Consider the following 17671-nt stretch of genomic DNA (forward strand, 5'->3'; position numbering starts at 1 on the left):
AGTTTGTATTCCATCTGTGTGTGGGATGTTTGTGTAAAGAGCCTCTATATCCATGGTGGCTAGGATGGTGTTTTCACCAATGCATTGTAGTTTTCTCAGGAAATCAGTGGTGTCACGGAGATAGCTGGGAGTGCTGGTGGCGTAGGGTCTGAGTAGAGAATCCGCATATTCAGACAGTCCTTCAGTGAGAGTGCCAATGCCTGAGATGATGGGGTATCCAGGATTTCCAGGTTTGTGGATCTTGGGTAGTTTATAGAATAACACCGGTCAGGGCTCCAAGGGTATGTTTATTTATTCCTGTGCTTGTGTAGGGAGTGTCCTGAGCAGATGGTGCAGTTTCTTAGTGTATTCCTCAGTGGGATCTGAGGAAAGTGCCCTGTAGAATTTGGTATTGGAGAGTTGTCTGGCCACCTCCTTTTGGTAGTCAGACCTGTTCAAGACCTGTTCATGACGACAACAGCACCTCCTTTATCAGCCTCTTTGATTATAATGTCAGAGTTGTTTCTGAGGCTGTGGATGGCATTGCATTCTGCACGACTGAGGTTGTGAGGCAAGCGATGCTGTTTTTCCACAATTTCTGCCTGTGCATGTCGGCAGAAGCATTCTATGTATAGGTCCAGACTGTCATTTCAACCCTCAGGAGGAGTCCATGTGGAATTCTTCTTGTGCTGTTGGTGGGAAGGAATCTGTGTCCGTGCGCTGTTCAGTGTTATGTTGAAAGTACTCTTTGAGTTGGAAATGGCGAAAGTAGGCTTCCAGATCACCACAGAACTGTATCATGTTTGTTGGGGTGGCGGGGCAAAAAGAGAGTTCTCCAAGATAGACTCTTCTGCCGGGCTGAGTGTGTGGTTGGATAGATTGATGATATTGCTGGGTGAGTTAGGGGTACCACTGTTGTGGCCCCATGTGGCAGGTAGGATTTTAGACAACTTACAGTCCTTTTTCCTCTGTAGAGAAGTGAAGTGTGTAATGTAGATCTCCTGTATAATTTTAGTAAAGTCTGTTTGTGAGGAAGGTTTTTTTTTTATGAAAGTTTCCAGATTGGAGAGCTCTTTTTTGATGTTCTCCTGTTTGCTGTACAGGATGCTGATCAGGTGGTTCCTCAATTTCTTTGATAGTGTACGGCATAATCTCTCACTGTGGTCTGTGCAGTATGTAGATAGCAATCAATTTTTCATCTTCAGTCCATTTGGTATGTTGTCCATCCATTTGCATTTGGAGAGAGAGATGATATCTGTCTGTACTTGTGCAAGTTCCTTCATGAGATTGATGGATTTCCACTCCATACGGCTAAATGCAGTGCTTTGCATGGTGTCAAGTATCAGAGGGGTAGACGCGTTAGTCTGGATCTGCAAAAGTGACAAAGATCCTGTAGCACCTTATAGACTAACAGATGTATAGGATCATAAGTCTTTGCCCATGAAAGCATATGCTCTTATATATCTGTTAGTCTATAAGGTGCTACAGGACTCCTTGTCGCTTTTGCAGATCCAGACTAACATGGCTACCCCTCTGATACATGATTTTTGTAGTTTTCTTGGCTGGATACTTTTCAGCCAGGACTCCTTACACAATCCAATGGTGCTTTCCTTATTCTTCAGTTATTGTGGATGTCACAGGCACAGAGAAATGAAGGAGAGAGGTGATTTGAGTCTTCTGTTCCCCATTTTTATATCTTTCCCTTTTCCTTTATAATAATTTCAAATGGGGAGTTCAGGAGACAGCAGATATGGGAGATGGAAAGTTCAAGCTGTTTCTTTCCTAATATGTAAATCTCTCATTTATGGTAACATTCTTGCCAAAATATGGCTGCTTACTCAGGTGATAGTCCATTTGATTTTGCTGGCACCTGACAGAGTCAGTGGCTAGCATTTTGTCTCTGGGGAACTGGTTTAAAGCTATTTCCATAGACTTGGAAAATGGCTTATAAAATTCTGTTGTATAACTTTACATAAAATGTTGCCACACATGTATTTTAGCAGTACAGAAATGAACAAATGATGAGTTTTCATATGATTACTCATAAGGCATATTTTGTACAAAATGGGTTGTACTCTTGTAAAAAGGAAGAGATACAGACTGTCACAATACACTATTCATTAACAAAGTTGTGATACTATGCTAAGCAGTGCTTTTTTTGTTTTAAAAAAAAAAGGTGCCAGTACTCCATGGGGAAAGTTGCTGAACTCTAACTGGAGGTGCCAGTACTGCGTCTGGAGGTGCCAGTACTGTGTACCAGGCAGTTCCATCACAAAAAAGTACTGATGCTAAGGAATTTTGACTGCACTAAAGAGCTGTGTATGCACTGAGACAAAAACAATGTCAAACTGGAGTTAAGGTTGAGAGTATGTATCTGCACAGTTAAAACACCCAAAGTCCTTAACTTTGTTTTATAGTGATGCCATTGTAATAATTATACAGTTAATAATTATACTTAATTGAGTTTAAAATACTAAATTAAAATTATTTTTATTTTAGACACATTAGATTATTTTCTCCCACACAATGTTATTACTGAGTGTAGTTAAGTTGCTTGGCTACTTGAAGTGTGTCTTTTCACAGCTAATAACTTTACATATTTCAATTTCTTAATTTTAACCTTAACTCTGAATTTCCTGGATTTATAACACTTGCTTTTGCAATAATTATATATGTGGAATATTTTAAGTCCTAAGTTGTATGTTCTAAACCTTCATTCCTAGCAGTAGTCATTTGTTTTCATTTTCTTTTCATGAATAATGAAAAATTATTTATTTTAGTCATCATGTATGTAACTGAAAGAGAATGTTACCATGTGATAATTGTAATGATTTGAAGATATTTAATGTCAATCTCCAGCTAAGTTCTCAGAAAAGAGCAAGTGCTGTAACTTTAGGAAGATACACAGAAAATCTGAATTTCTGTTTTAACAGAAAAACTTGACTCATTTCAGCCTTACCAATGAAACTGCAAGCAGCACTTGTAGCAATTAAACAGGAGTCTGTGCTTTTAAAGGACAGAGATAACATGTTCTTCTTCAAGAGATGTCCCCATGGGTGCTTCATGTTTGGTCTTGGTGCTGTCCCAGCACCTGGCCTGGAGATATTGAAGCAGTCCCTTCACAAGCCACACATTTGTGGTGCTGACGGCACGTACTATGCTGGTTGGAACTGCACATACGTGGCCTGAACCCTCCAGTTCCTTCTCTACTGTCTCCGACCTGAGATAGGGCTCTCTGCAGTTCTCCAAAAAGATAGTTTCAGTATAGTGTTAGAGCTGTTATCCAGTTTGTTGTTCTTTATTTAGTCTTAGTTAGTCAGTTTGTGTTCTTTAAAAAAACAACAAAAAACCATTTTTTCTTCTTCTTAAAATGCTCAGTTCCCTGGGCTTTACGTGTTGCACCTCCTGTAGGGAATGCAATGTCTGTGTTGGGTGGACACTCCTGATGTGTCCAATGTCTTGGAGAAGATCTTATAGCCTAGGACTGTCCTCATTGTAGCAAGCTCACGGACAGGGTTTTGTGCCTGAAACTGATCCTCCTGGAGAAAAACCTTCACCTTTTGTCGGATCCAGAACCACAACTCACATTTGTGAACCACTATGCACTCTCCTATGGTGCCACAGCCATCACCTCTGTGGGTAGAGCAGTAGTCCCATTGGTATTCTGCAGTATTCCAAAGCCCCTACCATCAGAGGGTGAAACTGCTCATTAATTACCAGACGTGGAATGCCCACAGGGTCATCTCTCTTGAAGAAACGAAGATTACTCTTCTTTGGAGATAGGGGGCCTCCGATGTGGAGAAGGCACTGGAGAGCTCGGGCTCTGCATGTGCGGTTCCAACGGGCATGGCATGCGCCGTTGATACCATGCATGTGCAGCCCATGCAGGGACTGCTTGAAAATCTCTGGTCCAGGTACCAGGATGGCACCAAGACCAAATGTGGATCACCCACAGGCACACTCATCTCGAAGAACTTCCATCACTGCACAAGGTGAGTAACCTTTGTTTCTTGCATTGGCATGCTGAATGGAATCAGAATTGAGGCAACTATTTCGGATGTTATTTGAAGGTGTTTTAAGCAATTAAAATGTTTTCTTGCCCTTATTCTTTGTAAATTTTTCTTCAAGGATTGAAGTTTCCATTCATCTTTTTACAAAAGACCATAAATATATTAATGTATTTGTCGTGCTTGCAGGGCTAGGAACACTTATGTCCCTTTCTGTTCTCTCTGGGTATGTCTAGACTACATGGCTCTGTCGCCAGAGCCATGTAGATTAGTTTACTAGACATACTCAAATGAAGCGGCGATTTAAATAATCGCCACTTCATTTAAATTAAAATGGCTGCCATGCTGTGCCAATCAGCTGTTTGGTGGCACAGAGCGGTAGTTTAGATGCTCCGCGGTCGACATCAAAGGCATTTGTTGACTGTCCCGTTATGCCTCGTGGGATGAGGTTTACCGGGGCGGTCGACAAATGCCTTTGATGTCAACTGCGGTGCGTCCAGACTACCATACTGTGCGCCAAACAGCTGATCAGCACAGCACGACAGCCATTTTAATTTAAATGAAGCGGCGATTATTTAAATTGCCGCTTCATTTGGGTATGTCTAGTAAACTAATCTACATGGCTCTGTCGCCAGAGCCATATAGTTTAGACATACCCTTTGAGTGCACCGCATCAGCTGTCAGGTCTCAGCCCTTTACCTGTACTGGGATGGAATTCCACTATTTCTATACCAGGCTCTTGGTTGCAATATACTGGTTTTTCTTCAGAAGGTTCAGCTGCATTTTGGTGCCTGTGGTTCTTTCCTTTATGAGTCTGTGATCAGTGGTACACAGCAATCACACAGCACTCTTAAATCCAATTTTTTTTTTAGTATGAATAAAACATTTAGAGAAAAAGGGCATTAAAACAGGATTCAAACTTTGTCTGCATCGGCAAATGTGAAGTACTGGCTGTTATAGTGCTACTCACATAGTGCTGCAGGGAACAGCTGTTGTGTTTCCATACTGTCAGCTTCCAGTGCAGTAGCATGATCACACTTGGAGTGATGCACTCTAAGCAGCTATTCCACAGAACACCTCTTTTTGTTGCTGAAGCTTGTGGGAAGGGGGAGGAGGGAGGAAGGAGGAGGATCCCAGGGCATCCTGAGTACTCTCCCAATGCCCTGTGGTGCAACACTTTGCATCCCAGAAACCCCTGTTCACATTTGGTGCTGTCTTTAATGGCTTTTGTGCTCTGCAGTCTGCCTCCTTGATCTGTGAGAATGGATTCTGAACTGTTGAGGAAAACTCTGATAGGTCTCACTAACATGTTAGAAATGACAGTCAAGTTATTCTCTAAGCCAGTGGTCTCCAACCTTTTTACACCCAAGATCACTTTTTAAGTCTCAGAACAGGCGAAGATCTACTGCCCCGCCCCTTCCTTAAAGCCCCGCCTACATTACATGAGGAAATCTAATGTAAATGTACTGTGCAGGTGCGCAGTTCAGAGAGGGCTCAAGAGCTACTCTTAGAGCCCCTGAGATCTACCGATAGATTGTGATCTACTGGTTGGTGACCATGGCTCTAAGCAATGAAGCAACAACGAGGAGTGCAACAATGATCTTGCCACACGTAGTAGCTACAACAGAAAATGTCTTGTTGCATTCAAGGAAGTGTTGACTACAGTGGAATGTTGCTTTTGGGATTGGGAAACAAGCACTGAGTGGTGGGATCACATTGTCGTGCAAGTCTGGGATGACGAGAAGTGGCTGCAGAGCTTTTGAATGAGGAAAACCACTTTCATGAGATTGTGTGATGAGCTTGGCCCTACCCTGTGGTGCAAGGGCATGAGAATGGAAGCTGCCCTACCAGTGGAGAAGTGTGTGGCGATTGCACTGTGGCATCTGGCTACTCCAGCACCAGAGTGGCAGTTTGCTTCCCATGCCTTGAGGTAGGAGTTCTGTGGCTCCTTTGCTTTGACCCTACACTGCAATACATCACAGACAAGTCCTTTTGGCCATTCATCTTGATATTGGCCCATAGGAATTATGGAACCTATGACTGGAGCACAGCTGGGACTGAACAACCTCCTCTCTACAAATGCTGATTGAGGTCCAGCTCTTCAACATTGCTCTAAGTAGGGGATCACTTGGTGCTTGGAGCACACATGGTCACTTAGAAAGATGTGCTGAGAGCACTCCATGCATCATTGAGTAATCAGGAAGAGGACTTTCAAAATTTGCAAGGAATCTAAGGGGTGGATCTGAGGATAGAGTTCAATCTGATGATCAGAAAGATAAGAACAAGCATTTTGGAACTGGTACCAGAGGCCAGTCTCAGTACACCAGGATGTCCACACTGTCACCCAGCCCTGTAGCTCTATGCAGCAAGCTCTACATCTCTTGTCAAGGTGGTTTACCTAGAGTATTTGTCATCTGAAGAAGTGGGTTGTGCCCATGAAAATTCATGATACTATCTACATATTTTTGTTTAGTCTCTAAGGTGCTACAGGACCATCGCTGTGTTTAAAATTTTTTTACTTACAGACTAACACGGCTACTCCTCTGAGACTACCCAGAGCACAACAACTGTGGTGTTAGTGTGCACTAAGTGCCTTGCCAATGTGGACACCTTGGGAGTTACAGCACTGGGAGGTGATTTACTGCTCTGAAACTTGCCAGTGCACACAAGGCTATAGTCTACACATGTGGCTTTATTACTGATAGGCTTACCATTTCTGATGGTCTTCTTGGCAGGCCAATCTTTTGTCATACTCCCCCAGGGTATGTCTACACTACCACCCTAGTTCGAACTAGGGTGGTAATGTAGGCATACCGCACTTGCAAATGAAGCCCGGGATTTGAATTTCCCGGGCTTCATTTGCATAAGCCGGCCGGCGCCATTTTTAAATGCCGGCTCGTTCGAACCCCGTGCCGCGCGGATAGACAAAGCACGGGCTAGATAGTTCGAACTACCAAGCCATTCCGCACTATCTGTACGCCTCGTGTAGACATACCCCCAGAAAGTTGCTGTCTCAGGCTGGATCCCCAAAACAAGTGCTACTCCTCCCTTAGAGTGTATTCCTTTGTAAGGGTGCATCTACACAGCATCCTTACCTTGAAATAAGCTATGCAATTTGCATAGTGCAAATTGCGTAGCTTATTTCGAGGTAATTTTGAAATGGCTTATTTTGAAATTTGGCACTGTCGACACAACGCCAGATTTCAAAATAAAGCACTATTCTGACATGTCCCTTAACCCTTGTGGAATGAGGATTACAGGGATGCTGGAATAGCACACCCATTATTTTGAAATATATTTTGAAATAACGGGGGCATTTAAAGATGCAGAATTACTATTTTGGGATACTTCTAGTATCCCAAAATAGCCCCACTGTCTAGACGTAGCCTAAGTGTGTCAAGTATTTTGATCTATATTTGGACACCTCATTGTGTCCTAATTCTAATAAGGTTTGCAGTCTTACCGAGAAAGCAAAATCTCTTAACAGCCTTCTGGTGTTTGCAAAGATGTCACTTGAGCCATTTGTCCCCTTTCCTGTGTATTTTTAAAGAAAATCTTCTGCAGTGATAAAGCAATATAGTTACACAAAAATCAATCAGATCAATGTACAGTATTCCAAAATTATTACAGAACAGCTTGAAATCCATCATAGTAATAACTTACTTTTTTTAAATGTATCTTTCTAATCACTCTTCTGTACAAAATATGCAAGATAATTTGCTGTGTGGTAGCAAGGAATTCCTCATTATGGAATTTCTTTAGAAATAAAAACCAAAGCCTAGAAAATTCCATTAGGGAAATAAAAGATGTTAAAAGATGATTGAGCTTGCAAAGTGGTACACTAAAAAGAAATACAAACTTAATTATACTCCCTTGTCCATAAATGTTATAGTATATGTGTAATGGACATGACTGTTGATTTTTGTACAAGACCCCTACTTCATTGATTGTGTCAGTTAGGTATTGCACTGTTAATTACACACAGGTAGATAGTAAACAAGAAGCAAATCTGAGCTTTTTTTTCCCAGAAATGCATAATTATTTTTATAATAAATCCATATAAGATTTACTCTTAGTTTACACCTCTATTACTGAGAGCAAAATTGGGTTCTCAGTGGACAAGATGTTCACGCAGGCCAGGCCTATACTAGACCTGGAAGCCTGGCTCAAGGTACACAACTCTAGCTACCTAGAATATGTAGCTGGAGTTGACTTACCTTAAACTGAGTTTAACAGCATCTCTACAGTAGGAGGCCAAGGGAGCAAATGCTCCTCTCAGCTTCCCTTACTCCTCACAAGATTAGGAGTACTGGACACGGTTGGGGGCATCCTCTGAGTTCGATTTAGCAAGTCTTAACTATAATCACTAAATCAAACTCTGGAAGGTTGATCACTGCAGCATCGATCTTCCATGGAGTAAAGAGAAGGCCTCAGTGTGCAGAAACTGAGCGAAGACCTTGGACAGCTCTGTTTCTTTAGTTTTACAAAAGTTAGATGATGGGTAGTGCATGAAATATTGACTGAACAGTGAGGATAAAAATGCCTTTTGTAAATCTACTTTTTTTTCACTGCACATTGTCTAACAAGTAGCAAATATAGAAGCATTAACGCCATTTATGATGGAGTTACAGACTGTATTGAAATGCATAACCAGAAGGAGGCAGAGACAAGGTGCTAGGTTTCTAATCTGCAAATGTTTTGCCTTGTGTCTGTATAGATGGTCTCTCTCTTGCAGGCAAAAATTAAAAGCATATTTTCAATGTGAAGATTGCAAAATTTAAAAAAGTTCTTGATTCCTTTATTCAGTATGTCTAAAAGACATTGGTAATCTGTCCTATGAGGGCCCAAAAGTAGCTACCATTCTAGTTCATAGCACTTTTGTAACTTATATAGGAAGTTAAATCTTCAAACTACTTCACAAACAATCATAGAAACTAGAGATGAGAAAAACCTTTTAGCTCTTTTGGTTCACCATATCTCTGTGCAGTGCAGGATCAGACAAGTCCCGTGATGCAGGGAAGTGTTATCCCAGTTTTACAGATAGGAAGTGAAGACACATAAGGATCTGCAGAAAACCACAGAATGAATGTCAGATCCGGAATTAATTTACATGCATTCTTGGTCTCTGGTCCATATTCATTGCACTACTCTACACTGCTCATGAGATTGAACTGTTATTTAATTATGCAGTTATTCTATTACTGAAGACTCCCTCTATTAAAGTTAGATCTCCTGGGACATTAGCCAGCAAAGCAAATACCTTAATGATTTATATAATACTAGCAGAAATACCCGTCGTCGCCCGGGGAAAATATAGTAAAAGGGGTGAGGAATGAACTACGTCAATTACGTTAACCTAGCATATTTTATTGGAAATACTTTTCTCTGATATATTACTTTAAGAAATTAACATAGCTAGTGATGTGCTTACAAAATGCATTTACATTTAATTCATTTCTTGATAACAAAAGGTGTGGTGAATGAACTACGTAAATTACTTTAACATAACATGTTATTGGAAATACTTTTTCTTTTATCATATTACTTTAAGAAATTAACATAGCTAGTGTTGTGCTTACAAAGTGCATTCCCCAGTGGACAACAGATGAATTTCTTAGTTTGTAGCCAGAGGGAAAAGATCTCATAGTTGCAGTTTATGTGACATGCTTAACAGAAGAGTCCAGCAAATGCCTATGATCAGGCGCTACTAAAAGCTAATTATCAGTGGTCCCAATTGGGACTCGGGAGGAACCAGGGGAACCAATTTTGAGATATAACCAATCCAGTTATTTAAGTTAGGAAATCAGTAGTATCTGTTCAAAATTTTGTGTTTCTAGCTCTTACAATTTCGGAGATCTTTCGGGACAAACAAATTTTCAGAAATATTTATAAGATATATAGAAAATATAGATCATTCTATATAGAATATAGAACAAACTTTTGTGTTCTGAAATGTTAAAATGACATCTTTTAAATAAATTGCCACTGGAAAGTTTTATGACTCTCTCTTGGGTACAATAGCAACTATAAGGGGCATCAATAACAATATCTTCTTTCCTCTCGAGGTCCCATCCAGTCCTAGTATTCTATGATTCTAACCAAGATCTTTTTCTTTTTTGGAAAATATTTCAGAAGTTTTAAAGATAAAAATAAAATAATTATTAATTTCAGATTTATGGAGAGATTATTGATCAGTAGTAATTTTCCCACAGCAAAGATTGCAGCTATAATCTTTCCATTATAATAGTAGCGTGGACATATGTAATTTCAGAATATTTAGGGGTTAGGGAAACCATTGATGTGCTAAAGAAATAGTCCATTTCACTCCAGATTTCAATTATGTAGTTTTAGGAAAATTTTTGTGTGTGTGTCATGAAATTGGAAGTAAAGCATATAGATGGTTTTTGAGATAATTAGAAGAATTGCATGAAATAAAGTTTAAGAAAATTAATATAACTTTTTAATTACACTGTATTTTAAAGATAATTGGTTTACAGTTTTAAAAAGCGGAGTTCTATATTTTAGACATTACTCATTGCTCAATTTGAAACACCAGCATGGTTCATTGGTGATTTGAATGAAAATCCACATAATATGCACATTCTCTCCCCCTTAGCAAACACACACAATCCTCCCAATGCCTTACATACATCTGCGTTATTGTACTCAGTCAAGGGAGTGTGGTTCCTGCATGAATTAATATAGAGCACACTAATCCTGCAAGAACACTGGAACTTATAAGATGTGCTTTAGTTTTGTTGTCTAAACGGTTCACAGATTGGCTGATAGAGCTAAGAAACTTGAAGAATCAGTGGGATTGTGGCAACTCTTTTTTTCTCTCCCCATTTAAATTTTTAAATATGTTCACCATTCACTGTATTGCACATGAAAATCAAGTTTAATGTACTTATTTCTTCAGAATCTGTAAGATCTTCAGCTTCTTAAAAGCTTTACCAGAGTTTTATATATTAAAGGGCTCTAAGAAGTGCATAAACCTTGAGTCTTTCCCATGCTGATTTTCTTGGTTATTCATATCTTTTGTTACATTGAGAGTAAACTGCTATCGTGTGTGCTGTATGGGGCACCTCTGGAGAACCCTTTTGGAAACAAGACTATGTGAAACATGGCCACTTGCTTATCAACCAGCGCATTGTGAAAGAATCATTTTATATCAGTGCTTTTCTATAGGCATTAGCTGCTAGCAGTTTTCTGAAGTGAGTTCAGTATGTTAGCTTTAACCTATAAAATCCTAAATGTTTTGGGACAGATTCTGAGTGAATGCCTTTCTTTCATGTGATAGTACTACAATTAGGATCAATGAAAGCACTGCACTTTGAACTGCATCAGTGTAAATGATGGTGTCTTTGTGAAGGGTTCCTGACTTTGAAACTTATTTCTTCTTATCCCATTTTTTGTTAAGGTTGTTAATGGCATACTGAAGTTGAGGCATTCTGTTGAGCAGTTGAGGAGGGTTTTCTTCAGATCAGTTCCCTCTATCTCCTTCGCTGTTATTGATTATGGACTGAAATCCAACTCAGATATCTTTGTCTGCAATAATACATCAAAAGGAACAAAGCATCCTTAAACAATGATGTATTAAAAGTCTCATCTAGAGCCACAGTATAAATAATTTTGATATTTTTTGTCTCATTATAACTTTCCATGAGGGACGAGGAGAAAGTTGATCTTTGGGTACTTAAGATGGCTGGCCACATTTGGCAAGAGATGAAGCTCCAATTACATCATTGGTACACGATCAGGTCTTCAGGTTAATTTTCTCAAAAATTGTTGTAGTAATTCTGCTACAGTGCAGCATAAACATGTTTCCCTTGCCGAGAAAATGACCACAACCATTTTCTTGTCCATTAGGTGGCAGCATATGACTTCAGTCTTCCAATAAACATTAACAGTGAGGTTCCATCTTCTCAGCAAACCTCTACAGCTACGACACCTTGTGGGTCAGGAAAGCATATAATTGTTCCTCGTCCTCAAACTGTGACTGTGACTGTCCCATTATGTACAGTCCAAGCAACGGGTACGTAAACTGGAAACATTAAACTGTGTGTGTGTGCGCATGTGCATGCACACTCTGCATAGCTTTTTCAGGGGTTTATTTCTAGTTTTAGCAAAGGAAAATTAGAAGCTAAATAACTGAAAGTAGAACTCAGTAGGTTAATTTAGCATTTATTATAATACCAGATAATTAGAAAATGTAATAAATATATCTGTATCTATTTACTCCATTTAAAATATATATTTCTGATGCTGGAATTATATTACTATAATTTCTAAAAATTAAAAATCACAATTATAGAAATTCTGGGTCATCAAGTACCAGCCTTCTCTTGGCCAGCCAGAGCTTGGGGGAGGGAGGGCTCAGGCAGCACACCCCTCCTGCCTTCCCCCTGTTGGCCAGAGCACGCTTATTTGCGGGATAATGGGAAGGGTGCGTTTGCACTCTTTGCACCCTCCTGTGTATGGGCCTGTATGAGATGAAGTAAATAACTCTTTCTAATTTACATTCTCCACACCAGTCATGATTTTATAGACCTCTATGATATCCCCTCCCTGAGTCTTCTCTTTTCCAAGCTGAAAAGTCCTAGTTTTATTGATCTCTCTTAATGTGACAGCTGTTCGATACCCTTAATCATTTTTGCTTCCCTTTTCTGAGCCTTTTCCAATTGCCACACAATGTTATATAGTAGCCACCCTACAGACCTTTAGTTCTCAACCTACTTACCATTTTGGGACACGTACAGCTCTCTGTGTTATATTGGCCTCATTCACACAATATATGTGTTACCCATAATCTAAAAAAATAATGTTTAGTATTGGTTATACAACAGCAATACAATTCAAATTAATGTAGTACCTTACCTATAAATAGCTAAAACATTAACAGTTAAAATTAATCAATTTTAGGGTGGCATGGCACCATGTATTGCCAACTTCACTTCCACAGCGGTTGTGTTGAGCGCCCAGAGAGCATGACACTGGAGCCTGCTGGAAAACTGGGGAGCCCTGCTTGTTGGGTGTGCCCTTGAGCTAGAGACTGCCCTTGTGCACTGAGCCACCCATGCTCACAGCTTCTCAGGGACTGTTCCCCATGCATCCAGCTCTCCTACCCATGGAATACAGTTAATGCTTTGTTGTAAATCATACATCATTTGCTTTCTTTACTGTGGTACTGGAGAAGAGCAATTACTGTATTAAATGAAAAGTAAATCTCTTGCGATAAACTTATATGGATTCTTTGGTGAATAACAATCTACATAAAGTATCACAAATTTAATTAACTTTAAGAACTATTAAAAATAGGGAGATAACAATAGGTGTATCAAACTTATAGTAGCCATTTAGAAAAATGAAGCTAATACTATTGAATTCTCCGTCATTATAGAAGGTTAATATTCATTGATAATGAAAATAGATTAGCTCAAAGAAACCTTTGTTAACTCTTTTAAATTTTTTTTAAGTAATTGATTGGATTTCTAGAGTACTTGTCCTTCTTCACGTGGGATCTACTCTGACTCCCTTTTGTGTTAATCAGAAATACAAAAAAAGTATTAGTCTCTCCTGTTTAGATTAGAGTTATAAAGGAAAATCATGGTAATTCTGATTTTAAGCCTGACCTAAGCTTGACTTCCCTTTTGACAATTGACATTTTGGTGGGTGCAAAATTAATGTCACACAGATGTGTGTCCCTTTATGGAGGGTCATACTCAAGTAGACATTTACTGTGCTTGCAATTTGTAGACAATGAAAAGGAGGGCAGATTTTAAAAGAAAGAGAGAATCTGTCAGTTTAAGAATGCTGTTATAGTTGTGTTGGTCCCAGGGTATGACAAGGTGGATGAGATCTTTTATTGGACCAACTTCTGTTGGTGAAAGAGACAAGCTTTTGAGCAACACAGAATTCTTCTTTTGATTGTAAGAATGTGTAAAGTAGAAATAAAGCTTTAATGGAAGAAGTTTTAGAAATATTTGTCAAGATGTTCTATAAACTTTTTAATTTCTTCTACAGCACTGCAGCCACCACTTGAGTTCTCCACTTCACAGCTGATATTTGAGACAAGAAGCATGCATTTAGGTATTGCTGATGAACATCAAAGCACTCAGGTAAATAAACATATATGCTTTTATCATTATTCTCAACTATGTATCTTAGAAATAATTTATTTTAGTAATCTTGTAACTGCAACTATTCTTAATGGTTACTAATTGTTCTCCCCTGGGGGCAGGGCCAGCAGCCAGTGTCCTCTCAGCTCCCAACCCCACTGCTGGGGATCCCCCTGCTACTGCCACTGCTGCCACTGTGCTGCTGAGAACCCCAGTGGTCTGCAGGCTGCTGCAGCCCACTGAGGTGAAGGAGGGCCACTCATGTGGTTGCCCATTGCTACTACACATCCTAAGGATTCCCCAAGAAGCCTCTTGACAGTGTCGTTTTGGAATCATGAAAGAGATGAGCTACTTCTGCTTTAATAGTCTGTTAAGATACTTGGGAAGTGTGATGGAGCCCCAGGGCTCCACACTCCCATGGCCCTGCCTGCTTTGCAGGGAGGAGAGGGCGAGGGCGGACTGCAGGCTAGCAGCACAGCTGCTGCTGGAGCTGTCCCGGCGGAATGTGCGTCGGCGCCGGGACCTGACATCACGTGGTGCGACCTGCCAGCTGAGGCGGGCGCAACGCGAGGAGCGGGGCTGAGCTGCAACGCCGGGCAGGCCGGTCGCATCATGTGGAGGCAGCAGCCGAGAAGAGGGGAGAGGGCACCAGCAACTCTGGGCGGCAAGCCAGAGCAGAGGGTGGAGGCCGACTGAGGGGAACCAGGGAAGGCCCCCCTTTTCCCTCACCTTTATACCAGGAGAACTAAAAGCGGGGAGGAAGTGACCCAGGGCAGGGTGGGCGGATCACCCATGAGTCAGCGTGTTATGGGTGGCTGCCCTGCCGACCATAAGGGGAGTGAGCAGGAGTGCTTCCCTCCCTTAGGTCCCTGGGTTGGGACCCAGTTGTGAAGGTGGGCCCAGGTCCCCCTACCCTCCTCGTAGTGCTATCTGGCGACTTAAACGGAGAGAAAGGCCAATCACTCGGGAGAGACGGGCACGGGACAAATTGTGACGTGGATTAAACACAGTGTTTGCAGACTTTGGAAAATGATGTGAACTTTGTACGTGAAGTCTTGCCCAGAACAAGGGCGAGGGCGGGGGGAGGGGAGGAGGTTGCCCTGGAACAGGAACTCATTGTGTTCTAGCAGATCCCCTGAACTTCTCGATCTGAAGGGTGATATTTCTTGAATTAAGAAGATAGAGGAACTCTATCCTTTTCCCTAGGTGTCTCCTTGATCACCTCTCACTTCTCTTCTACTGGTTTCAGCATGACCTTCCAGCAGATAATAGTGTGGGGCAGTTTTAATCTATGGAGTAGGCTTAGGTAGATCAAAATGCATGTCTGGCTAAGTCTTGATCCTCATGAATGTTAGTTCTTATAGCTTGCCTGCAGGGTCACATTTACTCTGTGGCTGAGAGTTTGCTTCTCACCTTATGTTGACACTTTAGCACTAACTCTGCTCAAGGTAGCACATTATAAATAGCATCATAGTCAGAGGTAGATTAGACAGTTTTTCTTGGAATGCTTGTTCATGCAGTTCCAGTTAGGTTTGCACGCATCACATGCATGAGTGTCTGGAACTTTTATCCCTAACAGCTCTCAGCTGGAGTGGTGCTTGCCATAGCATCCCGTGCATACCATTACCAATCTGACCCCTCTTCAGTTCCTTCTTGGCTGTGATGTCATTGGAACTTCTCCCTGTCTTGCGTCATCAAGTCTCTAGTCCCTAGTTATTCAGTACTTCTTTACCTTATGTTTAAGTCTTGAATTCTTTCAGTTGTAAAATCAGTAGTTTGTAGTGGACAGATTCGCCCACACCTTTCACTCTTCCCGGGTGCATTCCAAAATTCCTGGTGTTTAAATCCTGCACAAGTGCAAAAAATCTATAACAAACAGTGACATGCATAACCCATGTCTGACATGCCTTCAGGAAGAGCACCGAGCTTAGAAGTGTGTGTGTTGCCTGCATCAGTTCCTACTGGAGTCTGCTGTTAGACTGACATATTCAGACTGTCTAGGTGCAATTTAAATCCATAATGCACTGGGATCTGTGCATGAAATGGCATTGAAGAAAGACGGTTGCTAAAGACTCTCAGCACTGTAGCCTGAAGGCACTGCCGATGTTGGCAATGAGGCACCATGTGACCACCGTGCTGCCACATAGTCACCATAAGACAAGTAGAGGGTTCTCTCCTTGTAAGCAAGAGCCAGGCCAGTGCAAGATGACATCGACGCACAAGGCTCACCGAGAGAAGCCATCAACTCCAGTATCCATACGGGCACTGTTGAGTTAAACACAGAGTGCTTCTCCAAAGAACCAAAGTCCAGTGCAGATGATAAACTCCCCATCTACCATGGATACCTATGAGGCCATGAGAGACCTCATAGAAATCTCCAAATCCAGAGCTCACCTAATGCAGGAGAAACCACTAGCACTAGCTAGGGTGCCTCAATCTAATGGCAAGCCTGCCATGTTTAGGCGCCCTGCATCAATGGACCATCACTGGAGTTGGTTGGTCTTATCCTCAAGGTGCTTGTCCTCCCTGGCACCGTGGGCTTGAGGTCCTTCCCCGGCCCTGGAGAAGAGGGACAGCTCTTTGGTACCAGAAGGGGTATGGCACCAAATGTTCATCACTGGTCTCGATTCCACAGTAGTTGGCACCAGTTGTTGTCAGCCGATGGTCAGGGCAGTATGTGTGTGTGTGCTGAGAAGAGATTTAACGTCCGTGACTTTACTGCTAGGACCGGGGTCCCGTCGCAGAAGGCAGCCAACAGGCTGACATACGCCTTGGGCCTATAGGAAAAGCCTATTACATCTCAGATTTTAGCTGCTAGAATACAAGATCCCTTCGCAGTGGGCAGTCTAGGAAAGACTGAGAGATGCCCTAACGGATCTGTCACCTGGGAGTGACACAAATCCAAACGCCCAAGCTTCTTCCTATAACTGCTAGCAAATACAGATCTTATGGTTACAATGGCTATTGCTCTATTTCTTAACTGCTAGCAAATATAAATCTTAAAAATAGTTACAAAGAAAATAAAGATAGAAAATAGAAATAATGGTATCAAGTGACAGCTTAATTTTTAAAGAGCTCTAAGTCTATGTGTACACTTAAGACAAAGGACCACATCCAGGTACAATTTTTACCCCCTTCTGTGCCTCTCGACTGCAGCGGGTCAAGCCAGGGCCGGTCTCTCAATTCCTAGGAAAGACAAATACGAGGTGGGCATCCCCTTGGAACCTCGGGAGGTCAAACACCTAACCTGACCAGCAGATAGATGGTAGATTGACACTCAAAGTAAATGTGCTGCTGGACCCATCTTTATACCCCTGGGGACCCGTATCCTCTTTCTTATCTAAGATGCCGAATTGTACTGGTCCGTTTTGTGGCGCCAGTTCTTACAAGCAAGTTTCAAGTTAATTTACACTTGCAAGAGAGATAACTAAATTGTGAGTACTAGACATTTTTTTTCCGGGAGAGAGATTCCTCCCCCCGCAGGCGGCTGTGTGTTCGTATCAATATGGGATTAAGTCAAGGGCACTCCTCAGCAGCCTCTTGGTCAGCAATTGGCGTATCTCTGTT

General features: G+C 41.5%; 1 protein-coding gene across 5 annotated transcripts in view; it reads left to right on the top strand.

The window, feature by feature from the left end:
* The window catches only part of CFAP47 (cilia and flagella associated protein 47), a 665273-nt gene that overhangs the window by 97148 nt on the left and 550454 nt on the right, over positions 1-17671 (top strand). For all 5 annotated transcript variants that reach the window (XR_012898421.1, XM_075913261.1, XM_075913262.1 and 2 more), the window contains exons 22-23: positions 11856-12021; positions 14010-14104. Coding sequence is in view for 4 of the 5 variants with exons in the window: in XM_075913261.1 (XP_075769376.1) it covers positions 11856-12021; positions 14010-14104 (261 nt within the window). In the remaining variant the exon portion in view is untranslated. The remainder of the gene's footprint in view (positions 1-11855; positions 12022-14009; positions 14105-17671) is intronic.

Source organism: Pelodiscus sinensis, chromosome 1 (genome assembly GCF_049634645.1).
Source record: "Pelodiscus sinensis isolate JC-2024 chromosome 1, ASM4963464v1, whole genome shotgun sequence".
Lineage (NCBI taxonomy): Eukaryota > Metazoa > Chordata > Testudines > Trionychidae > Pelodiscus > Pelodiscus sinensis.